The sequence below is a fragment of the Danio rerio genome, chromosome 4 (assembly GCF_049306965.1).
Source record: "Danio rerio strain Tuebingen ecotype United States chromosome 4, GRCz12tu, whole genome shotgun sequence".
Classification (NCBI taxonomy): domain Eukaryota; kingdom Metazoa; phylum Chordata; class Actinopteri; order Cypriniformes; family Danionidae; genus Danio; species Danio rerio.
The window spans coordinates 60271368-60295563 of NC_133179.1; the positions used below are offsets into that span (position 1 = coordinate 60271368).

Genomic DNA, 24196 nt, shown 5'->3' on the forward strand with positions numbered 1-24196 from the left:
TTCACTCTAAGGATCGACTCTATTTGCAAGTTTCACGATCACGCTTGATATGTGGAGGTGATAGAGCTGTTTCAGTTGCTGCTCCAAGACTTTGGGCCGATCTTCCACTCTCTTTAAGAACTTCTCCAACTCTTGAGTGTTTTTAGAGGTCACTGAAACACTTATTTTCTTCAGCTTTTACTCGTGTGTTGTAAGTTGATGTATTTGGTTTCTTGTATGTTTGCTTGTATTCTGTGTTTTATGTACAGCACTTTGGTAGCCATTGTGGTTGGTTGAAAGTGCTTTAGAAGTTAATTCAGTTGAGTTGATCAGGATAAACAGCAGGAGCACAGAGCTATAGTGGAGCTGGTGAAACCCTCCATGATGATGCGAGCCCACCTTTCTGGAGGTTTCAAACACCTCTAGACTGCCTGAATGTCCTTAAAGCGGTGGTCTAGAGTGTATTTTTAAGGCTTGGTTGTGTTGATAAGATGCAATGCGATGTGTGCTCATGCTTCATTTGTAGAAAATCAGCTTATTTTTGAATCAGACAGAAAATGACACAGAGGACACAGCTGAAGCTCACGCCAGCTCTCTAAAATATCATCTGACAAGAGTCTGTCACATATATTCAGAATAAGCATGTGTAAGTCATATGAAACATTCTCATATCTTTAGAGTGTTAGTTATCTGAGATGTAGAATGCAGGGAAAGTGTCCTCATAGAGAGACTCTGCATTTTTTGCACTGAATTTGCACTGAATTTTTAGCTGAAATGTTAGCAGTGCCAAACAGTATTTCCCGTTGTTTACATCCTTGTTTATGTCCTCGCTACAACGTACCGTTAGCGCTAGAAACTGTGTCTGATGTACTGGAGAAGACTGAAACTGCTGTACTAGAGACAACTGAAACGTAGGACATGGCTGGATAAGGCTGAGGAACTGCAGGCAAGAATACAGGGCAGACAGTCCTGATCACTGACATGGAGGAATCTTTAGAAACAAAAACACACAAACAGCAAACAACAATGTATTATATTTATATATCTTCTTTATATATCTTCTTCGAATATATTTATATATCTTCTATATTTCTGTCACATATGCATCTGTTTAATTGTATTCTGAAAAGTGCTTTGAGATGCAACTTTAAAGATGCTACAGAAGATTATTGTCATTAGTTTGTTCATTAAAATATTAATAAATAAAACAATTAAAACAAATTCCTGTCTTAAGTGTTAGGTGTTTAATAAAGAGTTGTGCTATTGGAACATCTGAATAAAGCTATTTAATTGTGTTTTATAGACAAACATACTATTTAAAGCTAAAATCAGCAGATGTGCTCACTAACTAGTGAAGTTAAACCAGTTCGACAGTCAGATGTGCTTCAGACTATCAAACACACCAGATTAACACATACATATTGTGTTTGTCCTCTACACAGGCTACAGTTCTGTAAACTCACTGTTCGGTCCTGTGAGAGTTTGTCTTCAGCTCTACAATCCTCAAACTGTGTGCTGAGAGAGCTGGACCTGAGCAACAATGACCTGCAGGATTCAGGAGTGAAGAAGCTCTCTGATGGACTGAAGAGTCAACACTGTAAACTGGAGACACTGAGGTCTGAGTTTAAGCATCTGATTGTTTGATTGATTGATTGATTGATTGATTGATTGATTGATTGATTGATTGATTGATTGATTTTTTGTTTTGTTACATCAGACAGATCACATTAACAGTGTGTTTTTAGTAATGTGTGCTCTTTCTCAGATTGATGACGTGTGAACTTACTGCAGATTCTTGTGAGAGTTTGTCTTCAGCTCTACAATCCTCAAACTGTGTGCTGAGAGAGCTGGACCTGAGTAACAATGACCTGCAGGATTCAGGAGTGAAGAAGCTCTCTGATGGACTGAAGAGTCAATACTGTAAACTGGACACAATAAGGTCGGAGTTTAAACGCCTGATTGATTGATTGATTGATTGATTGATTTTTTGTTTTGTTACATCAGACAGATCACTTTAACAGTGTGGTTTTTAGTAATCTGTGTTCTTCTTTCTCAGATTGGTCATGTGTAATCTCACTGTTCAGTGCTGCGAGAGTTTGTCTTCAGCTCTACAATCCTCAAACTGTGTGCTGAGAGAGCTGGACCTGAGTAACAATGACCTGCAGGATTCAGGAGTGAAGAAACTCTCTGATGGACTGAAGACTGTGAACTGTAAACTGGAGACACTGAGGTAAATTATTCTCTACCCTACAATAGCTACAGTCAGACAGTTTCATATTAGAGCTCTTCATGCTTGAACATGTTAACCCTGGGTGATACTAAACCCCAGATAACAGGAATTATGGTTTATCAGTGATTATGTTTCACACTGCTCATACTATACCTGTAGTTAACCATCAGGGGTCTGAGATGATTTTGGGACCCCTGAGATGTTTTGACATGCCCTGACATCTGTGCTGATTTCAGCTACTTATTACACAGAACTGGCCAACATGTGTTTTATTAGTATTCAGCACAAGCTGAGCTACCGTAATATGTGAGAAATATTGATGTACATGCTTGTGTTTTTTAGAAAACAAATATTATGTGTGGTTAGTAGGTTTTGAAGAAAAAAATTGCTGAAATAAGATCCATAAACCACACTGAATGTGCCTGAACAAGACTTTAGAGTAAGCAGTCTTGTAGACTAGATTATTTACTGCACAATTATGTGAAATTATTCTGTTCTCTCATTCAGAAAAAAACATTACAATGATCTACATTTTGTTAAGTTTGTTTTGGGTGATCTCAGCTGTATGTGTGAGTGACAATTCTTATGAATAATTCACACCTGAGAGACAACAGACACTCCCCCACTCACCCATCAAGGGCAGTGTACAGCAATGTCCATCTGCAGAAGCTAGCCCAAACTCAATGCTTGTTGTATTACTGCTGTGTGACCATGTAAACACTCCGGGTGAACAATATACAGTGCTCAGCATATATAAGTACACCCCTCACTAATCTCTCTTTTACATTCATATTGTAATAGGAAGCTCTACAGTATTATATTTGTGCATATACAATAGATTAGCCAAATCTGGAGCTCATCTAACAAAATAACTTATAATAACGGTCCAAAAACTAGTACACTCAAATGTATATGTTATAGAAAAATATTAAATACAACATGTAAAAAGAGGAAAATTAACAATAAAACATTTAGCTGAAATTAAGTAGTTTTTTTTTTTTTTTTTTTGCAGTATTTAGCCTGAATTTAATTGTATTATCTTTCAATTTCTGAATATGTTTGGTGACTAAAATATGATTGTCATAAATAAATCAGTTTAATAAATGTGTTCTGTTTAAATGCAGCAGAATACACTGCCTATATTGACTGAGAAATGGAGGAAAGTCTTGATTTTCAGAATGGGCTGTCCTCCATTATGCTGAGTGCTGTATGTGACTTATACAGCCGCACATATAATATATATTTGAAATGGTGTAAAACGTGTTCGCCAAACTCTCTTGTGCATTAATCCAGCATTTAATAATCATTTCTGAATGAGTCTGAGACACTGAAGTAGAGGAATGACAAACGCTTTAAACACAAGAATAAATCAGATTTAAACATTAAAAACAATTACTGTAAATCTAAATCATATTTGAAGACCTTTAATATAGATTTCACTAATAGTTGCAGTCTCAGTTCACTGTTTGAAAACTTTACCAGGTTGTGTCTGTCTGTGGGTGTCAACATTCAACATTTCTGTGTGAAAGTGAAGCGCAGCAAGAACACAAATAAACATTATAGCAGTGTTAATCCTGTTTCAGAGCAGAACAGTGGATCTGGAGGTGTGAAAGCAGCAGAGTTAAACGCTAAAGTCAAGCTGTTTTGTGTCCTGCTGAAGGTTTGAGCTGCTCTCATATTTGTGCAGTTTCAGTTTCTTGAAAACAAATAAAAGTATCATGATAAAGTGTCTGAAATAATCCTGATTACTCGCTCATCTAAAACAATATCTGCTAAAGGCTGAATGTGAAGGAGAGTCAGCAGTCATGAATATTGATCAGGTGTTTCTCTCCTGACAGAATAAAAGTCCCCTAATGCTCCATCAGTGTGAATGTGACTGGGTCAGGTGATGAACACATGAAGAGAGCGGCTTTGTGTTTGTCTGAGCTCATTTTGTTTTAGTCCACAACAGAATCACAATATAAATGATGAAATCAGCTCATTTCCTGTTGTGTTTTATACATGACTTTAAGATGATCTTCTGAGCTCAAGTGTGTCTTCTTCCTCCTCACAGCAGACTTTACAGCTTGATGTGGTGTATTATGAACAATGTCTTTGCTCTGTACACTTCTACAGATGATGTCGAGTCCTTGTTGAGTGTGTGAGTGTGTTTGCTGATGCGAGGGCTCGATCAATAAGGAGAGCTGATCAGGATGTGTGTGTTCATCACTGCTGTTGACATGAGCAGAAACAGCAGTCAGCATCTTCACAACACAAAGAGATGTGTGATTGTCCAACTGTGTGATGTGGACTATTGCTGTGTTTGTAGATTGTCTGGCTGTATGGTGACAGAGGAAGGCTGTGGTTTTCTGTCTTCAGCTCTGACTTCAAACCCCTCACACCTGAGAGAGCTGGATCTGAGCTACAATCATCCAGGAGATTCAGGAGTCAAGCTGCTCTCTGAACAACTGGAGGATCCAAACTACACACTGGACAAACTCAAGTATGTGGAGCAGCACTGCCTTTTTTATTGTGAATACAGATACTTTGATACTTCACTGCTCTTCTAGTCTACAGATATTAATCAAACCTATTAAATATGTCAGTGCACTGGGGCAGTTCTCACATTAAGCGTGATATTATATCTCATATTTACACTGTACAGTTTCAGCATTGTAGTTCAGCAGTGAAACTTGTTCTCTACATTTCTGCTGAAGAACTGTACAGTATCAGGTCAGAAATTTGTGTGTACTGTTCTCCAAAAATGTCCTGTGTATACTTTAACAGCAAGTTAAACTCTCCCTCATTAACTTCACAGACACAGAATGTCCTTTATCACACTTTAATAAGGGCGGAGTAAAACTATAAACAGGGATAAAATAAACAATATAAATTTACATTCACAATGTGAACATAACAAAGATGTTTCTGACAAATATCTCACATATCTTGTAATCTGGCTCTTTTCTGCTTATAAACTATTATGAACACAAAATATCAGGCAATAAAAGTGATCAGCAGACAGTGATGCTGGTTCTGATATAGTCCAGTGACAATCACATGTTGAACAAACTCAAATAAAGCAAATGACAAAAAACTCCTGAACTAATCCTTTATAACTGAAGTATTATGAACAATAAACAGAACACAAACCCACGAAGCTTCCAAAGGGCGAAGATGACTGCAGATTGGTCTGGATTCACTGCTCTCCAACTTAGCAATGTTTGGAGATGATGAAGAGGCATTTGACAGAAGATGAAGATCTCCATCCTATTTCAAGTCATTTAACACTGAATTCTGCTTTATTATTGTGCTGTGCTTTTGTCAATTGATCATTGAATGAATCCTTCAGTCTTTATATCTGTCTGTTTCTGTGTTTCCACTCTGTTTTCTGTTTCCACATCTGATCTAAAAGCTCTGTGTGTCATTCAGAAGCTGATTTGACAGCTCCACACACACTCATGTTGTTTTACTGCAGTTATTAATGCACTGAGATCAGCCAATCACAATCCAGCATTCAGCACACACTCCACATGTCTTATTGTGTGTATGTGTGTGTGTTTGTGTGTGCGTGCGTGTGTGTGTGTGTGTGTGTTATAAGCTGATGTTTGTGTACTGACTGAATGTGAATCTGTGTGTGTTTACAGTCTGGATCATGGAGCAGAGACGAGGATTACAGCAGGACCACGCAAATGTAGGACTACACACACACACACACAAACAAACACACATCCACACACACACACACACTCTCTCTCTCTTAAACACATACACGCTTGCACGCACTTACACAATCAGACACACACTCACACACGCTCCCTTCTGTCTCTCACTCTCACACGCACACGCTCACACACAATCAGACATACACACTCACTCTCACACACACATGCACTCTCACACACATGCTCACGCGCACACACACACACACACACACACACACACACACACACACACACACCCTCTCTCTCGCTCACACACAATCAGACATATACACACACTCGCACACAAGCATGGCCCTCTCTCACACACAAACACACACACTCGCTCTCACACACATACACACTTCCTCTCTCTCTCACGCTCACACACACACAGCAGTGAACACATGCACACACACACACACCCTCTCTCTCTCTCTCACACACATACACACACACAGCAGTGAACACATGCACACACACACACACACACACAACACACACACGCACGCACACACACTGTCACGATTGTGGATCTGTCTGTTCTTCTATGATGTGTCTGCGTGTGTGTATGTGTGTGTGTGTACGGTGTGGTGCGTTATGCGTTTTACGTATATGCGTGTATGAGTGTGTGTGTTGGGTGTCTCTGTGTCTGTGTTAGAGTCGCGTTGCTGTCAGTTGTGTTTACCTTATCAGCTGGGTGGTCACGTGTACGCTGTCACCAGCCTTGCCGTGCGCAGCACCGCTCAGCTGTAATCAGTGGACCACAGGTGCAGCGCATTACCGCGCCTATATATGTTCAGCGTTTCTGTCTCACAGTGTCAGTTCGTTTTCTTCACGTCTGTTTGTCTGTGTCCTGTCAGGTTCCGGTCGCTGAGTTCTGGTCGTGTGTCGCGGGGAGAGCTCTGTGTTTGGACTCTTGTACCTTTCTGTTGGCGGCTCTCTGATCTTGTTCTTCAGTGCTCCCTGTTCGATTTACATTTCCTGCTGCTCGCTTGACTCACTCATCATCTTCCTGCGTTCTTCCTTCTGTCATTCTGTCTGAGTCAATAAATAATTATTTTACTTGCAATTGGGTCTCCCTGTATTTCGTGACAGAACGAACTGACCACTGAGATGGACCCAGCAAGTGTTACCAAAATCCAGGATTTCCTCGCCCACAATTCAGCCCGACTGGATCATCAGGACAAACAAATGGCAGTGACCGGCCAGGCCATTGAGGCGCTGGTCACTCAAGTTTCTGAGCTCACGACTCAGGTTCAGAGACTGGGTTCTGAGCTTCGTACTGAAGCTGTCCAGCAAGCTCCTCCCACCATTCCACCAGCAGCTCATGCGCTAGAAGAGACCCCCAGATCCACTGAACCGCGACTTCCACCACCAGCATGTTACGCCGGCGAACCAGAATTGTGCCGGTCATTTATAGCAAAATGTTCACTTTACATCACGCTACAGCCTTCGTCTTTCCCTAACGAAGAGAGTAAGGTGGCGTTTACGATCAATTTGCTGACAGGTAAAGCGGCACTTTGGGGTACCACTGTTTGGGAGCGTAAACTCCCCTGCTGTAATTCCTTTAAAGCTTTCTCAGAGGAGTTAAAAACTGTGTTTGACCGAGCGGTCTCTGGCAGAGAAGCGGCTCGTAAGCTCGCTGAACTCAGACAGAATAAGTTGAGTGTTGCTGAATATTCCATTGACTTTCGTACTCTGGCGGCCGAATGTAAATGGAATGCCGAAGCTCAGTGGGACATGTTTTTGCATGGACTAGCAGATTATATTAAAGATGAAATCTACGTCATGGATCTGCCTAAGACACTGGATGGGCTTATTGATTTAGCCATCAGAGTGGACACTCGGTTACAACAGAGACGTTCCCACAAGAAACTGCACACTCCACTTCTTCCCACGCAATCTCTTTTCGCTGCATCTTCTGAACCCCCCTCATCTGATCTCGAGCCGGAACCCATGCAGATGGGCAGATTTCGGCTTTCCACGGAGGAGAGGCGTCGTCGCCGCATGGAAGGACTATGCATGTACTGTGGAGTCGCTGGACATTTTGTGGCTTCGTGTCTAGCCAAGAATAAGAATTCGTCGCCGGGTAAGAGTTTACTGGCTGGTGAAATCACCCTTGACAAGTCCCCTAACACAACCATGCTGCCAGTCAATCTATCTTTTAACTCTATCATGCACCACTGTCATGCGCTCATCGACTCCGGAGCCGAGGGGAATTTTATTGACTCTAAGCTGGCGTACAGTTTGAAAATCCCTGTTGTTCCCCTTTCTCTTCCTATCGCAGTGCACGCTCTTAGCGGTCTTTCTCTCCCCACCATCACACACTCCACTGCTCCTATAAGACTCATTACTTCTGGTAACCATTCCGAAACTATTGAGTTTTTTTTAACAGAGACTATTGCCACTCCTGTGATCTTGGGACATCCCTGGTTGGTTTTGCACAAACCTCACATTAATTGGGGACATAATACTGTGCTTTCTTGGAGTGAGAGCTGTCATAAATCTTGTCTAGTGTCTGCTTGTTCTGCTGTTTCTCGTTCTGTGTTTCAGGAGGAGCAGATGGATCTGTCAAACGTGCCCCGTGAGTACCATGACCTGAAGAGAGTGTTCAGTAAGTCCCGGGCTGCTTCTTTGCCTCCTCATCGTCCCTATGACTGTGCAATAGACTTATTGCCAGGTACGTCTCCGCCTAAAGGCAAATTATACTCGCTTTCTGCTCCAGAGAGGGAGGCCATGGAGAAATATATTTCTGATTCTCTAGCAGCCAAGATCATTCGCCCCTCTTCTTCACCGGCGGGGGCGGGATTTTTTTTTGTAAAAAAGAAGGATGGTTCCCTTCGCCCGTGCATTGATTATCGAGGGCTGAACAACATAACGGTCAAGAATACATACCCTTTGCCGTTGATGTCTTCAGCCTTTGAACGTCTGCAGGGGGCGAACTTTTTTACAAAATTAGATCTCCGCAATGCTTATCATTTGGTTCGCATAAGAGCGGGGGATGAGTGGAAATCAGCGTTTAACACCCCCAGAGGGCATTTTGAGTACTGCGTTCTGCCCTTCGGCCTTTCCAACACTCCGGCTGTTTTCCAAGCATTCGTCAATGACGTGCTGAGAGATATGATAGATCAGTTCATTTATGTTTACCTGGATGACATACTGATATTTTCCCATTCTCTCCAGGAACATGTTCAGCACGTCAGGCGAGTGCTTCAGAGGCTGTTAGAGAATGGTCTTTATGTCAAGGCGGAGAAATGCGTTTTTCATGCACAGTCTGTTCCCTTTCTAGGGCATATCGTGTCAGTCGAGGGGTTGCGCATGGATCCAGAGAAGATTAAGGCTGTGGTAAATTGGCCAACTCCTGATTCCCGTAAGGCCCTGCAGAGGTTTCTGGGCTTTGCCAATTTCTACCGGCGATTTATTCGCAATTTCAGCCAGCTCGCCGCACCTCTGACCGCCTTGACCTCCTCCAAAACGCCGTTCAGGTGGTCCAGCGCAGCCGAAGCTGCGTTCTCAAAACTGAAAGGCTGCTTTGTTTCAGCTCCAATCCTGATAACCCCTGATCCCTCCCGGCAGTTTGTGGTGGAGGTCGACGCGTCAGAGGTTGGGGTCGGAGCTATCCTGTCCCAGCGCTCCTCCTCGGATGGCAAGATCCACCCGTGCGCGTATTATTCTCATCGGTTATCAGCCGCAGAAAGTAATTACGACATTGGTAATCGAGAGCTGTTGGCCGTCAAGCTTGCTTTGGAGGAGTGGCGTCATTGGTTAGAGGGGTCGGGGGTCCCTTTTATCGTCTGGACCGATCATAAGAATCTTGAGTACATCAAATCCGCCAAAAGATTAAACTCTAGGCAGGCTCGGTGGGCGTTATTTTTCGGACGGTTCAATTTCACCATCTCATATAGACCGGGATCTAAGAACATTAAGCCCGACGCGTTATCCCGTCTTTTTGATTCTTCGGAGCGTACATCGTCACTCGAACCCGTAGTGCCTAAGCGGATTGTTATTTCTAACATCACATGGGAGATAGAGTCGAAGGTTCGCGCAGCCTTAGATGGGGTAACGCCCCCGATTGGATGCCCACCGAGTCGGTTATTCGTGCCAGAGAAACTTCGGTCAGATGTTATTCGATGGGGACATTCCTCCAAAGTAGCCTGTCATCCTGGGGTGAGTCGCACATCATTTGTTATTAAACAACGATTCTGGTGGCCAGCATTGGCTCGTGATGTGCGTGATTTTGTATTGGCTTGCTCTGTGTGTGCTGTTTCCAAGACTTCCAATCGGCCACCCGCGGGACTCCTTCAGCCGCTGTCAGTACCTTCGAGACCCTGGTCCCACATCTCGCTAGATTTCGTTACGGGGCTGCCTCCCTCCAACGGCAACACGGTGATTTTAACCGTAGTGGACCGGTTCTCGAAGGCTGCTCATTTCGTCCCTCTGCCCAAATTACCGTCAGCCAGAGAGACAGCGGTTGCTGTCATTAATCACGTCTTTCGCATTCATGGCCTCCCGACGGACGTGGTTTCTGACAGGGGGCCTCAGTTTATCTCTAAATTTTGGAGGGAATTCTGTCGTTTATTGGGGGCTACTGTGAGTCTTTCGTCTGGCTTTCATCCCCAGAGTAACGGTCAGACCGAGAGAGCCAATCAGGATCTTGAGCGCACATTGCGATGTTTGGTCTCACAGAATCCCTCCTCCTGGAGTCAGCAGCTTTCGTGGGTGGAGTACGCACATAATTCGTTACCAGTGTCGGCCACGGGCCTTTCTCCGTTTCAGTGTAGTCTAGGTTACCAGCCACCAGTTTTTCCAAGTCTGGAATCTGAAGTCGCGGTCCCCTCCGTTCACGCCTTTGTCCAGAGGTGCCGCCGCACTTGGAGCAGGGCCAGACAGACCCTCCTCCAAGTGGGTGTGCGCACCAAGGCTAAAGCCGATCGCCACCGGTCTAAGCCTCCCGTTTACGTTGTCGGTCAAAAAGTGTGGCTTTCAACTAAGAATATTCCGCTCCGCACCGTTTGTAATAAGCTAGCTCCTAAATTTATTGGCCCATTTATTGTCACTAAAATCATTAGTCCTGTGGCAATCCGCCTCAAATTACCTCCAGCGTACAGGAGAATTCATCCCGTGTTTCATGTATCTAAAGTAAAGCCCGTTTTTCATACGGCAATTAATCCGCACACACCAGTTCCCCCCCCGCCGCGTCTCGTAGATGGGGAGACTGCTTATTCGGTTAAGCGCATTCTGGACTCTAGACGGAGGGGACGAGGATTCCAGTACTTGGTGGACTGGGAGGGTTACGGTCCTGAGCACAGAAGTTGGGTTCCGGCCGGGGACATACTGGATCACTCTCTTATCGATGATTACAATCGCCAGGTATGCTCGTCTGGGAACGCCAGGAGGCGTTCCTAGGAGAGAGGGTATTGTCACGATTGTGGATCTGTCTGTTCTTCTATGATGTGTCTGCGTGTGTGTATGTGTGTGTGTGTACGGTGTGGTGCGTTATGCGTTTTACGTATATGCGTGTATGAGTGTGTGTGTTGGGTGTCTCTGTGTCTGTGTTAGAGTCGCGTTGCTGTCAGTTGTGTTTACCTTATCAGCTGGGTGGTCACGTGTACGCTGTCACCAGCCTTGCCGTGCGCAGCACCGCTCAGATGTAATCAGTGGACCACAGGTGCAGCGCATTACCGCGCCTATATATGTTCAGCGTTTCTGTCTCACAGTGTCAGTTCGTTTTCTTCTCGTCTGTTTGTCTGTGTCCTGTCAGGTTCCGGTCGCTGAGTTCTGGTCGTGTGTCGCGGGGAGAGCTCTGTGTTTGGACTCTTGTACCTTTCTGTTGGCGGCTCTCTGATCTTGTTCTTCAGTGCTCCCTGTTCGATTTACATTTCCTGCTGCTCGCTTGACTCACTCATCATCTTCCTGCGTTCTTCCTTCTGTCATTCTGTCTGAGTCAATAAATAATTATTTTACTTGCAATTGGGTCTCCCTGTATTTCGTAACACACACACACACACACACACACACACACACACACACACACACACACACACACAGCTGTGGTTGTAAATGTGTGTGTTCTTGTGTTCAGATGTCTGTTTCCTCACTCTGGATCCAAACACAGCAAACACTCAACTCATTCTGTCTGAGGAGAACAGAGAGGTGAAGAGTGTGAGAGAGAATCAGCCGTATCCTCATCATCCAGACAGATTTGATGTTCGTCAGGTGTTGTGCAGAGAGAGTGTGTGTGGACGCTGTTACTGGGAGATTGACTGGAGTGGACATGATGTTGTGTGTATATCAGTGTCATATAAGAGCATCAGGAGGAAGGGATGTTTTGAGTGTTGGTTTGGAAGTAATGCTCAGTCCTGGAGTTTGTGCTGCTCTTCCTCCAGTTTCTCATTCATACACAATAACACAGACACTGATCTCCCAGTGAAGCCGCTCAGCAGGAGAATAGGAGTGTTTGTGGATCACAGTGCAGGAACTCTGATCTTCTACAACATCTATAGAGACACAATGAGCCTCATCCACTCAGTCCAGACCACATTCACTGAGCCGCTCTGTGCTGGGTTCTGGGTTAGTTCTGGATCATCAGTGAAACTGAGCTGAAGACTGACGAGAGATTTACCCAGAATCCTCTGCAGGAGCAGTCAGCAGCAGTGTGTGTGTGTGTGTGTGTGTGTATAAGAGTCTGTGTGTGTGTGTGTGTGCGTGTGTGTGTGTGTGTGTGTGTGTGCGTGTGTTTGTGTGTGTGTGTTTGTGAGTGTGTGTGTGCGTGCGTGCGTGCGTGTGTGCGTCTGTGTGAGCGTGTGTCTGTGTGTGTGTGTGTGTGTGCGCGCGTGTGTGTGCGTGCGTGTGTGTGTATGTGTGTCTGTGTGTGTGTGTGTGTGCGTGTGCGTGTGCGCGTGTGTGTGTGTGTGCGTGTGTGTGTGCGTGCGTGTGTGCGTGCGCGTGTGTGTGTGTGCGTGCGTGCGTGCGTGCGTGAGTGTGGGTGAGTGTGTGTGTGTGTGTGAGTGTGTGTGTGTGTGTGTGTGTGTGTGTGTGTCTCAGTCTTCATCAGTGTCATCATTGATGTTGATGAAGTGTCCTCCAGGATGCTGCTGTGTTCAGATCAGCTCATTCTTGTCTACAGATTGATCTTCATTGTTTCTCTGTTGTTTGAGCACAAATAATTAAAGTCAATGTCAAATCCACTGCTGATATTAGAATGTGATGATGAACATGGAAATGTCTGAATCCTGTCTGAATCTCTGTCAAATCTTGAATCAACTGTAGAGAAATCCAGCAGCTCAATGAATAAAGGAGAAATGAAGTGTGACGTTTGTTTCTGCTCTTCTGATCTTCTTCTTCTTCATAATTTGACTTGAACTGAACAATAAAAACACATTTATTCCAGTATTTATTGATCTGTTCATGTTAGTTGATGACAGTAAAGTTGTTCTCTGTTAGTTCTTGTTGACTCTCAGTGCATCAACTGATGTTCACCAGCACAACTGTGCATTAATAATGCTTAATAAAGCGAATAAATCAAGCTCAGTAATGTCTGTGTCCAGTAATAAGCCTGTAACTCTTGACTAGATGAGGAGTTTTCAGTGTTGGATTGACTAAAGTAGGAAAACACACAGTTTAGCTGAAGCTTTCCTGCTGCGCTCAGAGAAATAAAGGCTTCTGCTCCATCAAGACCAACACAGAGACACTGAGGAGGAGCTTCTGAACACAGACCAGACTATGACTAAAGTTTGTCTATATTTTATTTATTTCATTCAGTAATTTTATTCTCATCTATAATCTTGTTGTCTTTAAGGTCATGGCTGGTCGTATGAGCATTTCACTGGATATTGTTGTGTGTATGAGTTGTGTGTGATGAATAAAACTGAATTTTAGTGTAAAGTCAAATAAGATATTGAATAAAACAACATTTCAGCTGGTTAAAGTCTTATTTTCTCTTGATTTTTCATCTTTATTAACACTTGATGCGATTCTCCCTTGTATATTCACTGGGCTCAGCTAATTTTGTGTCTAACAGTAATATTCTGTGCTAGTTTCAGCATCCTGATTATCTTGAGTTGCTTGTTATATCAGTTCCAGTACTGACTGATCTAATGTAAGTCTTATTGTAAAGTGTCCTATAGAATATATTCTAACACAGAGATCTGTAAGTGCTGTATTCATATATAGACCCATAATGTTATCTAAATTCTTATTTTATAGCTCAAATACTCATTTGTTTTCTAAAAACTTTTTCGAAATCTTCCTTCAACACACTCGAGCTCAGAGAAGCTGCACAGATATCTTCAGGTTCAGTGGTTTGTGTTGTCTCGAGGACACGCCCACAGTCTGGAGAATCTCGTGAATACTAATGTCAGCGCCATTTCAGGATACACCTGTAGATCACACAGGTACGTTTTAGTTAAGTGAAAGAGATCAGATTGTGTTCCTGCTGCACAAGAGCGTCTCTATTTCTGCATGTGAGTTTAACACTTCTACATTACGCTTGTTTGTGGAGATGATGAAGGGTTTATTTGTGTATAAGCGTGTTTATAAGCGTGATTTCTAGCACTGTCTGCTCCTGAAGCTCAAACCCACCCAGCACGAGACGTCATTTCGACGTCGTTTTTTGGGCTAAATCAAGTCGGCCCGTCATAGACTTTATTTAGCCCAAATTTCGACGTCGAAAATTGGTCTGTATTTGGTCCGTCTAAACATAGACCAAATATCGACGTGGTCTTTGTTTTGTCCGTCGGATTTGGTCTAAACAAAGACCAAATATCGACGTGGTTGTTTTGCCCGTCGGATTTGGTCCAAACATAGACCACATATCGACGTGGTCTTTGTTTTGTCCGTCGGATTTGGTCTAAACATAGACCAAATATCGACGTGGTCTTTGTTTTGCCCGTCGGATTTGGTCCAAACATAGACCAAATATCGACGTGGTTGTTTTGCCCGTCGGATTTGGTCCAAACATAGACCAAATATCGACGTGGTCTTTGTTTTGCCCGTCGGATTTGGTCCAAACATAGACCAAATATCGACGTGGTTGTTTTGCCCGTTGGATTTCGTATAAACATAGACCAAATATCGACGTGGTCTTTGTTTTGTCCGTCGGATTTGGTCCAAATATAGACCAAATATCGACGTGGTTGTTTTGCCCCTCGGATTTGGTCCAAACATAGACCAAATATCGACGTGGTCTTTGTTTTGCCCGTCAGATTTGGTCCACATTTAGCCCAGTATCAGACTTGAACATATGGTTAAAAAGAATTACATAAGTTGCTTACAAAATGTTTTACATCTCTTGCTTTTTTCCAGTCCAATGTAGAATGCAAAATATATTTATATAGCAGTTTAGTGCCATTACATTTCAATAATGGCAAACAAATAACGACGTTACTGCTGTTAACTCCTTCTCTATTTTCCCTTCTGCTTCATGCACTGATGCATATACTTTTCATTTAAGTTGATTTATTAATAAGGCAAAAGATTGTAACAAATAATGTAAATTTAAATTTGAAGTATATCAACGTAAAAAAATAGATTAAATAAAATAGGGTAGAAAAAACAAAATCGCAATACACTTTATAATGCCATTTTCTTTTATGATTTAATCTATTTATCTTATTATTAATAAATCATAAATGTACTATAATCCTATTTGCTGTAACAATAGGCTAAACAGGATGCTCATCAATACATATTTTTACAAATAAATTAAAAGGTTAAATTATTTTACAAGTTATTAATTTCTACATCAATATAAAAACCAATACCTTCATTCCTTCTTACCTCGGGGGAGCTTTTTCATATTGCCCACTCACCAGACAACAACAATACAACATTTTTTTGTGATGTGTTTCATAGTTGAGAAAGCATATAGTGTATTTAAAAACAAAAAACATGCTTTTAAAAACCCAGGCTCTTTTACAATCAATATATTAAAATGAAAAACGTAAATAAAGTATTCTCTTGCTTTGCTTTGATCTTTTCTCTTACTCGCGTTGCTGCGTGTCCCTGACCTGTGTGAACAATATCGAGAGGTCAGTAAAACTGAACTCATTTCATTATGATTTGAAATCAGTGTAAAGTGCTGTCGATTGACGTGTTGTCCTTTTCCCTTTTAAATATGCCAAATTATCATATGTGATCTCCTCAACTGACAAGGGAAAAACGTCAAAAACATACTAGATGCTTTAAACTGTTCACTGCGGTAGTGCAATGCAAAATGGAAAATTTAGGATTCAATAATGAATTTTAAATAAATATTTAAATAATTTTAGTTTTAGAGTGCAGGTCGATGCACACACATAGGCATAATGCGCTATGATAATGCTAAATGATCATATATATTTTCTACAACCAACAAGTAGAATAATATGCAAAGATTTGCTATTCAAAAATTTGTTCATAATATAAAAAATACTGATGTCCATTGGCTCTAGTGCATAAAATAACAATTAATAATAACATTAAGATTTTTTTTTATCACAAAATATAGAAAATGGTATGTTGATATTTATTGAAGGTATCATTTCAATGTTTAAAATTCCAGCATTGTGAAAAACTAGTTACAATTATTGTAAATTTTATTATATCCATTAAAAACAATATGGGGGATTCTATATATGTTTGACATTAAATGTAAATGTAAATTATATTAGAATTAAAGCTCTTTAAAACTGCAATTGTTTCCAGTATCTTATTTAGTTTTTATAATTCAGCTTTTGCCAATCATAAATGATTAAATGTTTTAATTTAGGGAATACAAAGATTTTTTATATTGTTTGTAAACTTACAATATGGATGAATTTAGTAATGTGTAAAAATAACACTAAATCATAGCAAGAAACCTCCTTATGGGTAATTACTAGATTGTAACTGAATTGGCAGTAACAATTTACAATTTTACAATTTCTTTAGCCAAACATTCTACTTGCTATAAATGCTAAGATCACTTGACACTGAAATCAGGATTAAAATATTTTTTTAATTGTCCAATATGTGATTTTTATTAGCAGTATTATAGTTATATGCATATATTTTTTTTTAAATAAAAAAATAATTATAATTCTATATATTCTATTTATATTCTAATATCATACAAATAATGACTTCCACTTCCTGCTTTGCTACTGTTCGGACGTCTTTGCCCACTGCTCCGCTCTTCGCACTCTTGCTTTTATATCTTATACCCTAATTTTAACTTGAGCCTATCAGCACAGCGCTCAAACAACACGGCTTGAAGATCAGCATCGATTCTACAAACTTTCTGGAATACAGCTATACTAACAAGAGGGGAATTACCGTCTAAACAATCCTCCCGCTACCAGCTATCAGCTGCTTACATTCCGGAGACGGGAAGACACGGCTGTGAAAATGCCTCTGGACCGGATTATTTCAGATTCTTACTGCTGTACAAACTGCCACAAACTTCTACAAAAGATTGCAGTTCTTGAAACGAAGTTGCTTGCGATCCGACCAGAACTTCAGCTTCATTGTGGATTCTCTCAGCACACAGCCGGTGAGTCCCATAAACCTGTTCCTGCTACTGTTTTGAGCACAGAAAGACAGAAAAGAACTGTTGAAAATGAGCATTGGCATAAACAAGGTGCGAGACCAAAGGGTACTCGCGGGGTCAGATCATACGCTGCCGCATTAGCGTCTTCTACCCCAAATACAGCTCGGACTCAAATACAGCTTCAGAACAGATATGAAGTTTTGAGTAATATGGGTGAAGAATCCCCAAATGCAGTCAGACAGAGATCGCATGATTCAGCAACTAATTCTGCATGGAACAGAGGCTCAAGGCCGACTAGACAGCGGCATTCTGCTCCGATCACACCGGAGATAAGAACACTAGTCGTAGGAGATTCAATAATCAAGAATTTCAGGAGCAGATCTACAATGACATACTGCTTTCCTCATGCAACAGTTTCTGATGTAAACAAAGAGCTTGAGGAAATTCTGAAAAAGCACAGTACTGCAAAACGGATTATCATCCATGTGGGGAAGAATGATATTCGGAAGGAACAGTCAGAACTGCTCAAGAAAGATTTCTGTGAGCTCTTGGAAACAGCTGAAAGATTGAAGGTTCAGCCGTTCATAAGTGGACCACTCCCTGCAAGAGGGACAAATATGTTTTCACGGCTTCTTGGTCTAAATGTATGGCTACAGAAAACATGTAACAAGAAAGGACTGAATTTCATCGACAACTTCAATCTCTTCTGGAACCAAAGACAGCTGTTTACATCAGACGGCCTTCATCCAAACAAATTTGGTGCAAAGGTGCTAAAGGACAATATTTTTTTCTCCCTCAATCATCCATCAGCTGTGTATGCCACTGAACTGAATTGTACGCACACACCTAGCAAATGTCCGGATGACCACAGGACCTCAAATCAGCTCCTAAGTGGACATGTGGCTGACGAATCACCCAAGGACAGTGATAATGCCATGCAGCCAAAACACCCAATGTTGATAGAGACACTATCAGTTGCCCTCTGCTCAACACAGGCAGACTGTGACGCATCAGAACAGCATCAAGTCTCGTCACTCAAAAATGATCCTCAGGAAAACATACTTCTGCAGACAGAATCTCCAGATGCACAGCCTCTGTCACCGGACACGTTCTCATTGTCACAATGTTCACCACTCTTGGGTTTTTCAAAAAAGATGGAGGAACTGGTGTATGCTGGAACTAAACTTTCACACTCCATTGCCGCAAGCCCCCAGTTACCAACCAAAAAGCGGCCTGCTCCACAACCACCTATGAGCCCACCTGGAAGAGCCCTCCGATCACACCGCCAGGGCCCAAACAACAACGCCCCATCTTCAGCTGGTGAACACAAGAGCTCTCTGTGATGTGTGTCGGGGGCCTGCTTAGATAACAGTGTCTTTATCAAATGTTTTCAGAACAAGCAGGAACCCAGTGTGTCTGTAGCTTTCTCTAAGCAGATATGTGTTGTGTTAAGTGACAGAAAACCAAAGACTCTTTCAGACCGTAAAGCAAATCATTCAAATCTGGTGTCTATTAAATGTAGATCGGAGACTACTATAGAAAAAACAGCTAAAACTGTTAAGTTAGCACTTTTAAACATCAGATCGCTCAACAATAAGTCTCTTTTAGTCAATGATTTTATCAACACAAATTGCCTTGATTTTATGCTTTTAAATGAAACTTGGCTAGATGACAGCTGTAGCGCAGCAGTTCTGAATGAAGCAGCTCCTTTAAACTTTGAATTTTTGAGTGTTTGCAGAGTTAATAGGAGAGGTGGAGGCATCGCTGCCCTGTTTAAAGATGTCTATGAATGTAAACAAGTGTCATTTGATGACTATTTGTCTTTTGAATATCAGAGTATAGCACTGAAAGGTGCTCCATGCATCTTACTGATCATTATCTACAGACCTCCAAAATATTCTCCAGCTTTTATTGAGGATTTTACAGAGCTGTTATCAATAGTAACCTCTGAATATGATTATTTTAGTATTGCTGGGGATTTTATTATTCATATAGATAATCCAGAAATCAATGCTGTAAAAGAACTGATGACTGTTTTTAACACTTTTGATCTGACTCAGCATGTTCAAGGACACACAATCGTGGACACACTCTTGATCTACTTATAACTAAGGGTTTACACATTTGTGGCACCTTGATAATGGGAAATGGTCCAGTGAATTTGGGTCCCAATTTATGTGAGGGAAGTCTGAGAGGATGTGGCACTATCTGATCATTTCTGTATCTTCTTTGATATATTGATCACTCCAGCTATTAAAGACAGATCTGTCTCTGTCAGAAAGAGATGCATAAATGAGAACACCAGTGAGCAGTTTATGAAGGCCATATCGCTAGCACCAAGCATATCTGCAGATTCTGTTGATTCTCTCCTTGATTTGTTTAACTCTAAAATTAAGATTATAGATGACGTCGCTCCTGTTAAAGTCAAGAAGACGACTGGCAGGCAAAAGGGATCTTGGACAAGGTCACCGAGAGTACAAATGATGAAAAGACAGTGCAGAAAAGCTGAGCGTATGTGGAGAAAGACGAAACTAGTAGTCCATTATAATATCTATAAAGACAGTCTTCATGCTTTTAATATGGAACTAAACACTGCTAGACAGACTTTCTTTTTAAGCCTTATAAACAACAACTTAAATAATGCTCGTACACTCTTTGCAACAGTAGAGAGGCTCACAACCCCCCCCCACCCCCCCCCCCCCCCCCAGTCGGATTCCCAGTGAGCTCCTCTCTGAAAGCAAATGTAATGAGTTTGCTCATTTCTTCACTGATAAGACTAATAATATCAGAAAGGCAATCAGCTCATCCAATCAGTCAAGTTGTGTCGATATCAAACAAGCTCAACCACAACTTAAGAAATCAGACATTATGTCTGATTTCATAGCAATTAACGGCAAAATCTTAGAAGAAATTGTGCAAGTTATGAAAACATCAACCTGCAGTCTTGACATGCTCCCCACATCATTCTTCAAAACGGTGTTTACCTGTTTAGAAATGGATCTTCTAAAAGTGGTAAATGCTTCACTTCTCTCAGGGATTTTTCCAACCTCACTTAAAACTGCAGTTGTTAAACCCCTCTTGAAGAAGAGCAACCTGGATAACACCCTATTGAGCAATTACAGGCCAATCTCAAATCTCCCTTTCATTGGCAAAATCATTGAAAAAGTTGTTTTTAACCAGGTCAACAAGTTCTTAAACTTCAGGGGGTGTTTAGACAATTTTCAATCTGGTTTCAGAGCACATCACAGTACAGAGAGCGCTCTTATAAAGATAATCAATGATATATGCCTAAATACAGATTCAGGTAAAATAACAGTGCTGGTATTGTTGGATCTCAGTGCTGCATTTGACACTGTCGATCACAGCATACTTCTGGATAGGCTGGAAAACTGGGTTGGGCTGTCTGGCACGGTCCTCAAATGGTTTAGATCTTACCTTGAAGGTAGAGGTTACCATGTCAGTATAGGTGACCATAGGTCGAGGTGGACACCCATGACGTGTGGAGTCCCACAAGGCTCGATTCTGGCACCTCTGCTGTTCAACCTTTACATGCTCCCTCTAAGCCAAATAATGAGAAAGAACCAAATCTCCTACCACAGCTATGCTGATGACACTCAGATCTACCTAGCCTTACTGCCTAATGACTACAGCCCCATTGACACCCTCTGCCAATGCATTGATGAAATGAGCAATTGGATGTGCCAAAACTTTCTTCAGTTAAACAAAGAGAAAACTGAAATGATTGTGTTTGGAAACAAAGATGAGGTTCTCAAGGTAAATGCGTACCTTGGCACTAAAGGTCAAACGACAAAAAATAAGGTCAAGAATCTTGGTGTGACTCTGGAGTCAGATCTGAGTTTCAATAGTCATGTCAAAGCAGTCAGTAAATCAGCATACTATCATCTCAAAAACATAGCAAGAATCAGATGCTTTGTTTCTAGTGAAGATTTAGAAAAACTTGTTCATGCTTTTATCAGCAGCAGGGTACATTACTGTAATGGACTCCTCACTGGTCTTCCTAAAAAGACAGTCAGACAGTTGCAGCTCATCCAGAACGCTGCAGCCAGAATTCTGACCAGAACCAGAAAATCAGAGCACATCACACCTGTCCTCAGGTCTTTACACTGGCTGCCAGTTACATTCAGAATAGATTTTAAAGTATTATTACTGGTCTATAAATCACTAAATGGCCTAGGACCTAAATACATCACAGATATGCTCACTGAATACAAACCTAACAGATCACTCAGATCATTAGGATCATATAAACTAGAAGTTCCAAGAGTTCAGTCAAAGCAGGGTGAATCGGCTTTTAGCCACTACGCCCCTCGCTGCTGGAATCAGCTTCCAGAAATGATCAGATGTGCTCCAACATTAGGCACATTCAAATCAAGACTGAAAACACATCTGTTTAGCTGTGCCTTTACTGAATGAGCACTGTGCTGCGTCCGACAGATTGCACTATCATGTTTTTCTCTTCTTCTTCATTCTTTTATATCACATTTTACCTGTTTTTAAGTTTTGTTTTTATGCATTTTTATTATGTTTTTATTTTACTTGTTTCTTTTATTCTTGTTTATGTAAAGCACTTTGAATTGCCATTGTGTATGAAATGTGCTATATAAATAAACTTGCCTTGCCTTGCCTAAACGCATATGATCCTAAAACCTTATTTGGGTATTGTAAGAATGAAGATGTCTGCATATCTGTAGTGAGCTTTATTGTGGTCAAAGTTTGGATAACCAAAGATTGATCTTATTCACCTGTGACCCACCCAGTAAATATGCAGACAAGTTTTTGATTAGCTGACCGGAGCAGTAACAGCACCCATTGATGTAACTGAAAAATCAAGTGAGATAAACGTGATAGCGGGATCAAATGGTAAAATACGGGAGAATCTCGACAAAAACAGCTGGGTTAAGTTGCGCCCTGGAGTTTTCCGATAATAGCTTGGTATAAAATGTATTTTATATCATCCTCTTTTTGATAGACATCATCAAACATTCTGTCCAAATGCTCAGGAGAAACCTTATCATATCAATATTTCCCTAGGCTATATGACACTTGATAGGTGATTTCCCTTTATTTAAGAGAATAGTTTAAGGATGTTGCATATTATTTGGTTATCATAAGTAAAGGAAACCGTTAAGTGTTGCAGGACATAAGAGCAAGTAATAAAATACAGCCTAGACTATAGCCTATATTTCCTTGCGCTCAGCAGCTATAATAAAGCTCTACCTTTACAATTTTTTTTTTTTTTTTTTAACCACGTCAGACAAAAACATAAACACTTGTTTGCGCAGGACTGGATGACAGAAAAGAAGGTAGGATTCTGATGGTTTTACTCTCCTGAAAAATGCTCTGTTTGCACGATTTGATTAATGTCATCTTATCCAAATGCCTCATATTTAATATTTCAAAACTCTTTTGTTGTGTATTGTTTTTTGTACATATAATTTAGCTATGCCCCATTTGGTCCAAAACCAGACACGTGGACACATCTAAGCTTGTTTTTAATAACACAAATATAAATATGCATATAATAAACAATACTGCTGCTAATAATAATAACATTATAAAAAAAGCAAGTTGTTATGAATGAACTAAAAACAAGCCACCCAAGATGAAGAAGGCATGGAGGCAGCAGTTTTTATATTTATGTAGAAAATAATAATTTTTGTAATATTTTAATCCTTTGAAACATATTTGCGTGTTGCTGTAAAAACTTGTCTATTGCTACTTTGCAACAAATTTTTTGTAAAAAGAAAAAAAAAAAGAAAGCTTAAGGATTAGGGTAAGTTGATAAATTTAGACTACTGTATACAGTACAGACTATTGTCATATCCAAAAGATAGGCAAAGATTCACAGCTTTGCAGTCCCACCCACATTTCACAACCTGTATGAACCCATAAGGCCGCAAGTGCCACAGACCCTGTAGAACTTTTCTTAGCTGATCTTCTGCGTGACCTATTTAGTCATTAATAACAGCTCATTTTTTTTTACAGAAAGAGGACCAGGAACTCAAAAAGGGTAATTATTATACCATTCTGTCTTTCCGTTATCTCCTTCATGATTATTTGTACTGTGTTTTCCTACATTTCATGTTTTAACATCATTTTAACTTACTTAAGAAAACAGTGGAGAAGAGGGTGAAGAAGCGCATGGTCTCCAAAATAGCGGTAATTTAATAATATAATAATATATATGTATAATAAAAAAAATATTTTCTGAAATCAACTCGGCTGGCCCGATTCCAAATTCAAGTTGATAAACCAATTTACTGTTCCACCAAACATTATTATACACCATAGTAGCATGTAGGCTATAAAATGTTATGACTTAAATTGATATGTAGCTGCAAGAGTGATTAATTAATGCTCCATTTATCGTTTAATTGTCATAAAGTGACTTTATTTACCTTGGCATTTATATATGCTGTTTTGCTTTAAGAACAGTTTTCCTATGATGATTAGCGCTACTGAAAGCGCGCCTGTAGCCATTGGCAACTGACTCAGTGTGAGAGAGTGTGTGTGTTCGGAGTTTCGCTCCTGTTTTCAGTATACAAAAAAACTTCAGTAAACAGTTCATTTTCGTTCTAAACAAAGTTTTCCAGTCGTCATTATTGCTGCTAGATGAAAAGACAGAACATAAAAAGGCAACATATCGACTCATGAGCACGATGATTGACATATATTTGTAAATAAGTAGTTGGTAAAACCTCTTCTTCGTTCACCGCAAATCTTGCCTTAAAAGGAAAGTGCATAATTTAGCCTTACCCTGAGTTTGTTTACACTCTG

The 24196-nt window shown here is 40.9% G+C and overlaps 1 protein-coding gene across 9 annotated transcripts in view; it reads left to right on the forward strand.

Annotated features, from left to right (window-relative positions):
- The window catches only part of LOC141381789 (NLR family CARD domain-containing protein 3-like), a 34685-nt gene extending 21263 nt beyond the window's left edge, over positions 1–13422 (forward strand). For 5 of the 9 annotated variants that reach the window (XM_073948165.1, XM_073948169.1, XM_073948166.1 and 2 more), the window contains 6 exons: positions 1422–1595; positions 1745–1918; positions 2036–2209; positions 4518–4691; positions 5836–5882; positions 11975–13422. In XM_073948165.1, the coding sequence (XP_073804266.1) occupies positions 1422–1595; positions 1745–1918; positions 2036–2209; positions 4518–4691; positions 5836–5882; positions 11975–12495 (1264 nt within the window). In that variant the 3' untranslated portion in view covers positions 12496–13422. Of the gene's footprint in view, positions 1–1421; positions 1596–1744; positions 1919–2035; positions 2210–4517; positions 4692–5835; positions 6660–6752; positions 11863–11974 lie in introns of those variants that run through there. The other 4 variants (XM_073948170.1, XM_073948171.1, XM_073948172.1 and 1 more) reach the window with 2 other exon arrangements.
- The last annotated feature ends 10774 nt before the right edge of the window (positions 13423–24196 follow it).